The following is a 13,700-nucleotide window of genomic DNA, read 5'->3' as shown; positions in this document are numbered from 1 at the left end:
GCTGCACGTGCACTTTTGCGCTTCTTCTGCTTTCATATTGTATTCTTATTCGGACGCTCTTATTTTTTCTAACTTCTTTCTTCTTTATTTCTGCCACCGACTCCTCGTGTCTTCTTGTTTACTTCTTATCTTCTGCTTTTTCTTCTTCTTTCTTTCTTCCTTTATTGGCTCATGGCAGTGACACACAAACTTCTGGAGAATGGATCCAATAAAGTGACCTGAAACACATTTTATTGAAGTCGAGAAATAGATTTGAATCTAAAATAGACTATTTCAAGAATATTTTCAATAAAACATCACCCTAGATCCCCTTTGTGGTGCTCCTGCTCCTTCAATGCCTTGCACTGCGAAGGCTGTGGCGGAGCAGGGTGGTGCCCACAACACTCCGCCTACTGAAACGTCACTGTTGTGCGCAGTTGAAATTTGATTTTGGATGTTCACGTAGAGGTTACTATTTCCGACTTTGGCATCTACGACGCGTCACACGCCAAACGTGGTTGTCCTGAGCGAGCCGCAGTGAGCTCAGCGAGCGAGCTTGTCGCGTCACCCTGCACCGGGACGGCATCTACGCTACGTAGCAGATGGAGCTACATGCAGCTGTAGTGCGTATGTGCAGCATTTGCTATGTGCATGACAGGGCTGTAATGTGCTCTCACGCTCGTGTCCTAGTCTCGCCGTGCCACGTGGTGCAGACCAGCTTTGTCCTGCACCAGCTTGACCAACGAATATTAGCCACATCCAACTTGCACGTTTGAAGCGATGTTATCCAAGGTGTCTAGCCAGGAATAGCCAGAAATGCGCGCGGGCAAGCGTACGTGCTGTCTTACATTAAGTTTCGCGTGGTTTAAAACTAGTTGAGTGTTCAGAACTAATCGAAATTAGAGAGACTGAATGGCTATGACACTGATAAGCAGTGTGGCCAAAGTGTAATTCCTATGCCGGCGGCTGTGGCCGAGCATGAGCAGACGATAGCTTGCTTCTTATGGAAGTACATGTTCTTATCAAAATTTGAAACGCAGATGTTAGACTTACTTCACCCTGTTAAATAAACTGCGTCAATAAATAAACACAGTAACAGTAGGAAGAAGCGCAATGATCAAAACACCCTTCCTGATTGATGTCAGCTACCGGCCAATAGCAGCCGCCTATGGGAATCTTGCATATGATGACATATGCAACCCGCCGGCAGCTTCGAAACGGGTGAGGACACGGCCCCGTTTGAAAAGAGAGTGTTTGAAAAAAAAGGTCACTTCTCGCTCTGCTTGTGAGCTCCACACGGTACGCACGACTGCAAAATGTCACTGAGATGTTCACAGCAATGTATACTATCCATAGAATGTTTTTTTTTTCACAGACTCTAGATGTGGTTCAGGACCCCTTTAAGTTTTTAGATATATGTACAGTGGAATCTCGTTAATTCGAACCCCAAAGGGACTGGTAATAATATTTCAGTGAGATGGAGTTTGAACTAAGAGCCTCTTTAAATTTAGTGCCCAATCAGTTGTGTTGTACAGTGTACAAAGCCAAAACCGTCACTAGGCTCGCATTGAAAATCTTATCTTTTCTCTATCAGTGCGCGATGACATGTTCCAGGAGAAGGCTAGCCTCCATATAAAGTCCACGTGCCATAATATTGCACCTCATGTGCCCTTAGTTGTTGGTGCGCTAAGGTCTCCTTCTTGCTTCTGTTAAGCCAGATGGGAAAGGAGGGCACGCGCCGTGCTGCTTGCTCGGGCTTGATCTCGGCTTCTCGCCCAACATTATGGTAGCTAGCGACGCATCGAACTTTGGCTTGGTTTTGTCTGAAAAGCAGTCCGTGGGATTGAGAAATATTGTTCAAAATAACTGTTGTGTGGGTTTGGAGTTCGAATTTTCTCTATTAAGATGCATAGGACTTTGCCGGGACCAACAAAGCAGTTCAAGTTATCCGTCAGTTCAAATTAACTCTTTCCGTACCGTGTCCATTGGGCATCGTTAGCTCTCTATCGATGGTTTGAAACGCTGCTTTCGAGACCTTCCACGCCGCTCACGGACATACTGCGCTATCGGACGGGAAGGAGGAGAACAGTATTTTAGTTTTCTAAGCAGTTCGCTTCTTTCCCGCAAGGAGGTGATTTTTAAACGCGTTCCGAAGTTTCGCGATCGTCAAAGGCGAACGAAAAAATGGCTGCCCACTATCGATGGTTTGAAACGCCGCTTTCGAGACCTTCCGCACCGCTCACGGACACACTGCGCCATCGGACGTGAAAGAGGAGAAACTATATTTTTGTTTTCTAAGCAGTTAGCTTTTTCCCGCCAAACGGTGATTCTTAAACGCGCTCTGAAGTTTCGCGATCGTTAAAGCAGAATGCAAAAATGTCCGGCTCCGGAAACAGCGCGCACACTTCGGGAGATTGCAGATATCGCGATTTCGCTGCTTCTATGGCTGATCTTATCGATACATTTAATAGCAGCGAGTCGGAGGACGCTGACTTTTCGTTGGACTTTGAGTCTGAAAGCGACGACGACGCAAACCAGCCTGGAACATTGGCAGCCGCAGCCCGGCATGCCCAACTGTAGTGCTTGCAGTTGAATTTTTGTAGTGGAATACCTGTTCAATGAAAAATTTTGGTTTTTTCGGAGATAGTGCCTAATAAATGCAATACATTTTGTATATTTCATAATTTTCGTAACATATTTTTTCTTAGTAGATACAAGCGTGTTTTACATCAATAAGACTGGTGCTTGGGCTAGTTAGTTGAAATGCATGTTAGAATGGTACACACACGGAACACAGAGGAGGAGGACCTTGAAACATGGCTCAGGCAATGTACATAGCATAGCTATATGGCATAGCTATATAGATTACCTAGGAATAAAACAATGTTTAGGTATGTGGATATTTAATGGCTATGAAAATGGGAGACTGCCATAGAGAAACTATTTGGAGAAAGTGTCTGATTTGCATTTTACGTGCAAAGTACCGGAAAATAATGAATAACAGTTGTTTTTTAGATTTAAATTCAAGGTTACTGACTGGACATGTCTGCTGCATTTATTAGTTTAATTTTATTGCATTTTAACTATTTATATCTTTTTATATCTATTTATATCTCGTAAATAAAGCTTTTATGCTTGAGAAGTACATTCATTTTGTTTTCTGTTATTGCATTACATTAAATATTGAGTGCAGTAGTTCCTTCAGAAAGAAACATCTGCCGTAACATGCAAAAAACACCTATTTTCCCCATGGTAGGGAAAGAGTTCATCGAGGTGGGCGACGACATAATCGTAGCAGGTCCGGTCTTGCGTGATGTGCGTGAGGGAGAACTAGCCTCGACTTGGGCGAACCATACCTCGGGTGAGTCAGTCCAAAACGGTGGAAGCTTGACAGCGATGCGCTAGACGTCGTGCGGGACAGCATGCAGGATGTCGTCTGCCGAGGTTCTGACGACCTCTGCGTCGCCAGGATGCTGCTGCACGGAATCATTGAGTTGCCAGTGTCGTTCCTGACGCTGTTGCTCTTGCTTCTGGATGACCTCCTGCTACGTGTGAAGTTGCCTCTGGAGAAGCTCCAGCTGTTGTTGAAGGGCGTCTTTCTCGTTCACGGCAATGCGTTATTGTTCGTTGTTTGGGTCACCAGATGTGGGATGTCGCGTCTGCTGACGGCAGCGGACGAGCATACCGACACTACACTTGTCTCGGAGGCGGAAGAAGGAGCGCCTTCGAAGCAGGCCAGCCTGTTTTTTAGCAGCCGTCGGTGACATATACCTCGGGAGACGCTGCGGTGGTGACGCGGTGCAGAGACGTGCAGAGTGCGTCTCTCGATGCGTCTCTCTCTCTCTGCGCATCGAAATATGCGCAGAGATGTGTCACCACAAACTAATCCCTTCTCCCGGAAGCTGCCACTTGGCATGGTAGGCCATAAAGAAAAATTATTTTAATGTCAGGCGAGAGAATTCAGATTTCCCATGGAAAAGTATTTATTGGGAAAATCAGTTGTTGCCTCAGTGACCGCAGCAGTGCAAAAAACAGAACCAACGGATATCAGGCTTCCCACTGCAAAAAGCGTGCCTACACTGTCAAATTTGCTGTTCTTGCTTGTAATCTCGGTGAGTTCGAAATACTTATTATTGGGGCAAAGTTGATATGTGAAGAAAAAGAAAGAGGTGTCAGTGTAGCATCCATAGCACTTTGCTTTTTAGATGCCAAATGTGTTATGTGCGCATAATTGGGTGTCACACACATTTCTGGGTGTATATAATTAATGATAGAGTTTTCAAATGAACCATTTGAAAGTATGTATCTCGTCCTTCAGTTATATTGCCTACATTTGTTAAGGGCTGTTCATAAGAGGATAATTCAGGTACTGAGGTTATTATCGTAGCAATACATGCTTACAAAAATATTGTTTGATGCTCTGTATTAAAGCTATAGGATCACTTGTTACCCTCTTGTCAGGCTGCAGCCTTCCTTCCTAGATTGCATTCCGCATGGCTGTGTTCTGCGTATGTGCGCTGTGTTGTCACGTGATCTGTGTGTTGTCAGCTTGACTTGAACAAATGCAGTCTTTCAATTTCTCTTGCAGCCAGTTTGTTTCAACAAGTTTTTTTTGTCTTGTGTCCTCTGGTGTGCCGTCACTTCCTGTACACACCAGTTCGCCAGAGCTGTGCATTGTTAAGGCTTGCCAAACCAGGCCATTACATAGCAGGTGCACCTACGGTGTAGTCGGAAATGAGGAAAATGCTTTATTTTACAGAGCTTCAAAATTAACTATTCTGCAAAGCCATCTTTGACACCTTAGAAAGTTTTTAACCCATACTTCCATTACCAAGGCCGGTCACAAAGTGTGTGAAATTTCATAAAGTATGGAATGGCACGCAGAGCTTTGCCACAGGGATTGCACTAGGTCCTGGTTTCGTTCCGATGCTGTCAGTGGGAGGTGCCATCTCTCCGAATTTCCTGCCAAAAGGCACCCAAGGAGCGCAATTTCAAAAATGTGGTCCTTGAGCAGTGAAAAAGTGCAGCCATCTATGTAGTAGAACACAAAGATCGAATAAATACGCCCTGCGAGTGCTCAATAAGTGCTGCCATCTATCTAGACAACACAAAGAGCGCAATAAATGCAGCTTTAAGGTGCTGACACTGTGCAGCCGTCTGGGTAGTAGAAGGAAGACAAAGTGACGCTCTCTGTTCGGCTAAATTATTTTGAAAACGGAAATATTGCCGTGGAGTTTTACTAGTATGGCGTTGACGAGCTGGGCTCGTTCAAAGTGTTAATAACTCTTTCCCTACCATGGGGAAAATAGGTGTTTTTTGCAGGTTATGTCTGATTTTTTTTTTTCTAAAGGAACTACTGCACTCAATATTTTATTTAATACATAATCAAAAAGCAGAATGAATGCACTTTTCATGCATAAAGGTTTTATTAATGAGATGTATGTCATAAAAAAGATATAATTGCCAAAATCAAGACTCTGGGATAAAATTGAACAAAGTTTGTAAAGACACTCTTGTATCTACTAAGAAAAAGATGCAGTGAAAATGATGAGATATACAAAATGTATTGACATCTAATAGGTACTATCTCTGAAAAAAATCAATTTTGAAGAGGTAGTCCGCTATAAAATATAACCGCAAGCACTACGGTTGGGCATGACGGGCTGCAGCCGCCGATGTTCAGGGCTGGTTTGCGTCATTGTCGCTTATTAGAGTCAAAGTCCAATAAAAAAGCAGCATCCTCAGACTCGCTGCTGCTCGATCCATCAATAAAATCAGCCGCAGATGCAGCGGAATCGCGAGATCTGCGGTCTTTTGAAGCGCGCGCCGCTCTCGGAGGCGCCTATTTTTTGCTTTATACTTTGACGATCGTTAAACTTCGGAGCACATTCAAAAATTACTGCCTGGCGGGAGAAAGGCAAACTGCTTAGAGAACTAAAATATAGTTCTCCTTCATGTCCGATAGCGCAGTGTGTCTGTGAGCAGCACAGAAGGTCCCAAAAGCGGTGTTTCAAACCATCGATAGCAGGCAAATGATGCCCAATGGGCGCTGTATGGAAAGAGTTAAGGGGTAATGTGCAACGAAATAAGTACACAGATGTTTTTGCCTCCCACTGCCATTTGTATACAGCTACAGTGGCTGGAACTCGAGGCCTTGTGTTCTGCAGTATGTTGCCATAACTGCTGCGTTATGATTCTTCTTCCAAACAGCCTCTGCCATCATAGCCGTTGTGGGTACTTAAAATGCAGGCCATGTGCAGGTACGCTCGGAGGTTCGTCAGGTCTTCTTGGAGATGGGCTTCACAGAGATGTCGACAGCACGCTATGTGGAGAATGCCTTCTGGAACTTTGACGCCCTCTTCCAGCCACAGCAGCATCCAGCAAGAGATGCCCACGACACCTTCTTTTTGAAGGGTGCGTATTGGTCTGGCTGCTTCAAGTGCCATGCCCAGTTATACACCTCTCTGGCCACCAATGTTTTTTTTTTTATACATCAGGTGCCATGGCAAAGCTTATGGACTGTTGGAATTACTTGAGTCTGTAGTTTGCTGACATGGTGGATCAGTGCCAAAAGCGTGCGCGTTTTTCTAATGATGCAAGGAATTCAAAAACATTGAAGATTGTAGAATGTCTAGAAGTTCTTCAGAGAATGGCGACAGCGAGCAAGAGGCCATGTTGCCCGAGGAGTGCTAATTATCCTAAATAAAATAATTAGCGCATCTTTATTTTTTCTTTCAGATTTAAAATTGTGAAATGTTCGCCAATATATCACCGCTAAATAGCATTTGAATTTAAATCCTGGTAATGTGTTATTTGCCGGAAATTGAGTTGGTTGCAATTCAGAAGAAATAAATATATAAAAAAAATTCAGGCATCCAAAGGACTAATTCTTTCGTTACCACGGGGAAAAGTAGCCGTTATTACAATGTGCAAGAAATTTATTTGGTGGGCAAATGCCCTGGTTGCTTTGCAGGATATAAAAATGTAGCTAAAGAAATTGTCTTTTCACTGACATAAGTGCCATGAAATATTTATGACATATTGTAACGTAAAAATCTTTGAGCGGTGAAGTTTGTGTAGCAAAAACAACTTCGTTCTTGAAAACGGAGGGAACCTAAAAAAAAATATCAGGCAAGTTTGCACTCGGTCGCGCAAAGCTTAGGCACAGCGAAGCTTACTGGCTGCTACTGCTAGGTATGAACTCGGTTGCTGCTAGGTCTTTACTTGGTTTAACTTAACTACGCATGTAGGAAGGTATTCTCGAGCGATCATTCTCGGAGGTACCTTCCTTTTCACGACATTTCGTGTGACTAGCGCTGGACGTGTGGGAACCTACAAGCGACAGCGCTCCTGGCATGCCACAAACGCAGGCAGGCTAACCAAGTTTGGTACAGTGCCAAGAACGCTGTCGCTTGCCGACGCCGAACGCGTTGGCGACATTTCACGCTCGTAGCACTGGAGGCGTCGGTGCCTACGAGCGACAGCACTCGTGGCATGCCACTAACGCAGGCAGGCTAACCAAGGTTGGCACAGTGCCAAGAACGCTGCTGCTTGCCGACGGCGAACGCGTTGGAGGCTAGTCGTTCGATATCAATCGGCCAGCTTCGCTGTGTCTTGAGCTTTGTGTGGCCTATTGCAAGCTTTCGCACTTTGTTTTTTGTTTTTTTTCTCCTGGCTCAGCGTGCCGCGGAGAGAAGAGAAGCAGGGGTTGGGAAGGCAAAACGCTGGCGAGGAGGAGACCGCGTGCGACATGCACGCGGTCTCCTCCTCCTCTGTATGCACGCGCTCTCCTCCTCCTCCGGGTTGCCATGGCTACCACAGCTATGCACCACAAATTACGGCTGGCTTAAACAGCTTTGCTGTTAAAAATAAAAAGACAGTAAAAGATTTCAGAATATGCATTTTGTAGCCTATTGTGTTACAAGAAGGTCCTGCAAGTTGTAGGAAGCATTGTAAAATACAGTTTCTTCTGCAAAAAAAAAAAAAAAAAGAGTTAGCCTTAGTGCTTGGCGTGCCATTCCCCAAAGCAGTCCCTTGTTTGAATGAAACGTGTACACCACAAAGTTCGTAAGAGACTCCCATTTTCTGCTTCACCTTCCATCTCATAGAAGAGCTTGCAGTTTTGATTGTGTTTCATCACTTGAGGCTTGTCCTCTGGCTCCTGAAGGAGGGTGTACATTTGTGTCACCCATTCCAAGCATCCGGTTGACAGGCTCAATTCTGAAGGCCAGCTGCTCATACCTGGACTTTCTTGACAGCTCCTCTATCTCAGGGTACTTTCCCTTTGTGCAACAAAAATAATATAACTTGACGACTGCAATATCAATGCAGTGGAAGAACAAAGTCTTCCACCACCCAACTCACTTCATCAGCACGTTGTAAGATGTGATCAGCTGGTCAGACTTGTCCACACCAAGCATGCCTGATTTATGCTCTTCAATCAAAAGTGGCTTCCTCACAGGGACTTTTGCCCATTGGTTTCCGCTCTTTTCTTTGCACATTGCAGGCACATCACTGCCGGCAGTATGTGCAGTGGTCATCATATTGACCACGTGGCTGTCTTTCCATTGCATGTAAAAGCATCTTGGCATAGCAGCCAGCGAATGACCCCGCGGTAATCTTTTTGTGTTGTTCCACAGGAAACAGTTTTCCACTCAAGAAGATGTACGAAGAGAGAGGCGGACATGTAAAAGTTGTCTAGAAATATGATGTATCCTTGATCCAAATACGCTTCACAAAGGCGGTTCACAACATCAAAAGCAAGTCCAATTGAACTTGGCCTTTCACGTCTTTCGGTGTAAACACTGAACTGAACATAGTAGCCTGTAGTGGAGTATCAAGATGAACAAAAAATCCAATTGTTATAACCGGTCATAGCTATATCTGGACTGCCGTTAAAAAACATATCTTTGTAGTCCCGAAATCAAATTTGCCACTTGCGTTAAAAAATCAACGTTGTAGAAAGTAGGCTGTTAAAAATAAAACGTTTATTTATACCTTTTAATTATGCACGCTGAAATAGTTAGAAATCTGCACTTGCTTTTTCAGAAGTTTCACAACTGCGGTGTGCATCGTGTCCAGCTGCTGCGCGAACACTGGCGGCTGTAATTTAGCGTGCATGAAATTAATGAGCGACTCGATCGGAGTGAGTCGATCAACGACTAGCACTTTGGTTGAACATTGGGGTCGGTGTCAAAGACGGGCGATTATCAATCTCGTCGTCACTGCCACTGCTGTCGTCGCCTCCGTCGCACAACGCTGCCGTCTGTCGTGACAGCGATCGCCCCGTCGGAGATTTCTTCGCAGAACGAGGCAGCATTATTTGCACTCAAACTTCTCCATCGAAGCACCACCTATTTCATTGTCAGTAGTGACGTACATCCATTGTTCGATAATGTCAGCGACTTTCATCATGTTAGTTTCACCCATGGGGGTTTCGTCCTGTCGCACAAAGCCCACCTTTTCCGATAATAGGCATGGCCACTGCTTCTAGCCTTCTTGATCGTGGCGCTCCCGCTTTTCATAATCGTCGATATCATCAACTGCGCGAGCTTGTACTTCTGGAGTCTTGCAAAATCTGCAGCTTCGTTTCAAGCAACACAACTTTGTGCTTTGTCGGCGCACCTCCCACTGCTTCTGTGCAGAGGCTTTTATTTTTATTCATTTATGCCTCACTATAACAACTGCTTCCACGGCAAATTTCCGTGCTCGCTGAGAGAAAGAGAGAGTGATTGTAAAGGGAGTGCAGGCACAGCTCGCTGAAAGCCTTTTTTTTTTTTTCTCCTTTTCTATGGACGCTCGCACGACCGCCCGGTATGACCGCCGGCGACGTGGTTAGGGCACAGAACACCTAAATAAACTTAGAGAAGGGAAACTGTATCTTCCGCAGTGCAACGTAGATAAGAGTAGCGGTGGCGTTGTGAACTTAAGTGTTTGACCAAGAGATCACGCTGGCAAAATCAAAACTAATATCATCATCATTACGTAGTGAGCAATATGGCCGCTACGGTAGCGGCTGGTCGAACTCATTGTGCTGCTCACGCGCTGGTTTTGGGCGTGTTGTTATCGCTTTCGGGACAGTATTTGTGTGTACGGTACTTTAACATGACTACAGATATCTTTATTATGTGCCAGGTGACCGAGAGGCCTCAACTAGGCACAAAATAAAAAAAAAAAAACTTCAAACAAGTAAGCTTACATTGTTTATCGTCAACGATAAATGAAGCAGTACATGCTTACAATTTTCGTACAGGTCAGGTGGACTTAATGTTGTCCGTCACTGAGTTTACAACATAAAGAAACACACATAGCCTTCAATTTAATGGAATCCAAAGCTGAAATCGAGCGAAGTTTTCTCGTCATGTTTGGCATCCCGTTAATGCAGGGAGAACAAAGCTTCAGACAACAATACGTGTGCTGGGCTACCCTCGTAGTTGTATTGCATACAGTGCTGCTTGATGTGGTTCATACTATATGTGTATTGTCTGCGTTCGACGATTTCAGCTAGATTAAAGAAAAATGCTCGGCAAAGATGTACTGTCAGCAAGATAAGCTCGAGCTGCAATGTCCCATTGTTTTCATAACACATTGGCGAGAGGCACGAAGTGTAGGAGGGGAGGGGGGGGGGGAGAGGAGCGTTATCCTAAATTTTACATCACATATTGTCTGCTCTTCATAATTCTGCTGCACATTTAGTGTTCAGGTGCGGCAGTAAAGGCTTTGACAAAAGTGGAGTGCTCGTAGGGAAACCAAGGAACGTTATGGAGACAACAGTTCTCACATGGACTTCTGCAAATATTGTGTGAATAAACAAGGACACTAAATAAACTGATAGGCAAACCCAATTAATGCTCACGGATCCTTGGAAAATGCAATTTTCAGTTTCATGTTGGAAAAGAATCTCAGTATATGTATTCAAACAAGGCAAAGAGGTTGCAAGGAGATGAACATTTCAATTGAGTAACAGAGGTGAGCAAGGGAAGCCTCAGCCTGGAGCCACCGTTTCAACAAGCAAACATATTTGTAAGGGTCCAGACGAAGATGAGTTCCCACGCTGAGGCTTCCCTTGCTCGTCCACTGTTGATTAGCTGAATGCTTAAGCCAAACTTACCGTAAAAACCCGCGTATAATACGGACCCGCATATAATATGAGGTGTTATTTGGGGATAGCAATAACGAAAAAAAAGTTTTCACCAGCATATAATGCGAGTGAGGAAAACCCACAGAAAGCATTGACAATCTAATCTCGTTAATTCGAACACGCTTAATTCAAACTGACGTTGTGGTCCCGTCAAAGTTATGTGTATTGCTATGGGCGAAAACGCCCGGTAATTCGAACGCGAAAGCATTTGCGACGGTTAATTCGAACATACGGCGCACCGAGAATGCCCTCAGCAGCGCTCCAAATCACGTGGCGGCGCCTCCGACCGGCATTGCTCCGATACCGCCATAGAGCAAAAGCTTAGGATAGACCCCTCAATGCCTCGCGGAGAAAAAGATAACGAAAAAAACAAACCGCACGGCGGCAATTTCACTCTCAAATAGTAAGGTGGCCAGTTTCATCGTCGCGCCAGAACACGCTTGTACGAGACGACGTCTCGGCTAACTTCCCGATAACGGCAGAAAACGAAACTTCAGGGAAAGGGCTAAGTTGGCGCCGCGCCGACGGGAGCGGCAGCGGGCGGGCGCGGAGCCAGCTGAAGGTGGGGGGAGCTGTGAGGGAGTTGAGAGGGATGGCAAGGGGAGCCACTGCCACCGAAGCGACGGCGTTGCCAGGGCCAAATGCGCTTATCTGCTGCCGTTGCAACTTTGCAACTGGGATGTCATCCGAGCCGTGAACTCTGCCCCCGGTGACGCCAAAGTGCCGCCCTGCGGCGCAATTTCCGATGGCCTTGGCAGCTAAAATAACTTTCCATTTAAAGGCAGCTGGGTACTACTTTCGCGGCCCCGACATCGTGCGAGATAGACTAGCGAACGTGCCGATTCTTAGCGTCGTCAAAATGGCGCCCGTTGAAAGCAGCAGCAGCCTACCGACGCCACCGCAAGATGACGCATACTCCGCTACGAGTCTTGATGATGATAGCAATGAGAAAAAACGAACCCGAAACTGCAAATTTTACGCTGAAAACTTTGCGATCCGCATATAATACGAGGCAGAAATTTTACATGGTAAAATTTAGAAAAAAAACCTCGTATTATACGTGGGTTTTTACGGTACTTGGAGTATAATTCAAGAATTTTTGGGAACACGTTGCGCTCAGGTTTGTCATGTGTTGTTGGAAGAGAAAGAAAAATTGTTTTAGTGATTTGTCATGTTTGAGAAGTGTGGAGTAGGCTGGTTGTGTGAACTTGCCTTTCCTAGCTATCTCTTACAGTGCAGGGTTAGCCTAGTTATTGATTTCATAGAAACTGTGCATGAGCCTTTTGTAGTTAACAAGTGTAAAATAATGCGCATATCCAGCTCTTACTTACCATCTTAATGACGTTTCCTTAGATTTCGTCATGCCATATAAATATCTTGGTGTACACATTACAAATAACCTAAATAGAATACATCTTTAACAATGCTAATCACAGGCTCTGGTAATTACTGCGCAACATTTCCAAAGCACCATCTACTTAGTACAGCTTTACAAGACTCTAATAGGCTTGAAACTTGAAATATGCACCTGCAATATGGGATCGCAGTCGCGCTAATCTTTATACTTCACTTGAACTAGTACAAAATAACTCTAATCATTTCATTTTTTCTTATTATAACCGCAACACGAGTATAATATTGTGATGGTGCGTCAAATAGACAAAAGAGGGACAGGATTTATATACAGGGACTGTTGACAGAGATAGCCAGGATGGCTGAACATGCATAGCGTTCCCTGGCGATCGTCGTCTTCTTTCTTAATGCAAGGAGGTGGCCCGTAACATCTAACCGCCCCAGCGGGCTGAGCGCCGTCTCGGCGCAGACTAATTACACGAGGAGGTGACAGAAAAGTACGGCCTTCAGTCGGGATACGTGCACGATGTCTCGAAATGGCAGGGTAGATGATGAAGAACTGTTCAGGGGGGTGATTTCAGAGTTCACAGCCCTAAGTTGCCGTAAAACCTTGTAAGGGCCGGTGTAACGCGATGAAAGACCGACCCGACGAGAAGGAGTCCAGAGGAGCACAAGAGAACCCGGAAAAAAGCAGAGGTGCCGGTGGCTGCGGTCAAAACGGTCCTTTTGGCTTAATTGCGAGTCGGATAGTCACTCATGAGCGATCTGACGTTCCAGATGGGGTCGCGCGGTAGCATCGCGGGCATACTGCGTGGTATGTTATACAACAGCAGGTAGGCACCCCAGGTGGTCAAAATTATTCCGGAGCCCTCCACTACGGCGTGCCTCATAATCAGAACTGGTTTTGGCACGTAAAACCCAAGAAAGAAGAGCAGCAGGTAGGAGCGTGTTAAAAGGCAATGCAGGGTGGTGACCATACAGTTAGGTAAAATGGCGAAAAACCGGTGGTGTCGTGACGGGAGGAGTTGTACGCGAACGTGACGTATTGAGTGGTCGAGCGATTGCTGCGAAATCTTTCACAAACCGTCTGAAATAAGAGCAGAGCCCCACAAAACTCCGGACGTCTTTGACAGACTGAGGTACAGGAAAAGCTATTACTGCTCGAACCTTCTCCGGGTCGGGTTGTACTCCGGAAGCATCGACGAGATGGCTGAGCACTGTAATCTGT

At 45.3% G+C, this 13,700-nt stretch overlaps 1 protein-coding gene across 1 annotated transcript in view; it reads left to right on the top strand.

Annotated features, from left to right (window-relative positions):
• LOC119433332 (phenylalanine--tRNA ligase alpha subunit) overlaps window positions 1-13,700 on the top strand; it is a 110,040-nt gene that overhangs the window by 47,272 nt on the left and 49,068 nt on the right. Inside the window, exon 4 of the mRNA XM_037700481.2 lies at window positions 6,240-6,393. Within this exon, the coding sequence (XP_037556409.1) occupies window positions 6,240-6,393 (154 nt within the window). The remainder of the gene's footprint in view (window positions 1-6,239; window positions 6,394-13,700) is intronic.

Source organism: Dermacentor silvarum, chromosome 11, assembly GCF_013339745.2.
Source record: "Dermacentor silvarum isolate Dsil-2018 chromosome 11, BIME_Dsil_1.4, whole genome shotgun sequence".
NCBI classification, from domain to species: Eukaryota; Metazoa; Arthropoda; class Arachnida; order Ixodida; family Ixodidae; genus Dermacentor; species Dermacentor silvarum.
This window is presented reverse-complemented; position numbering and strand designations above follow the sequence as displayed.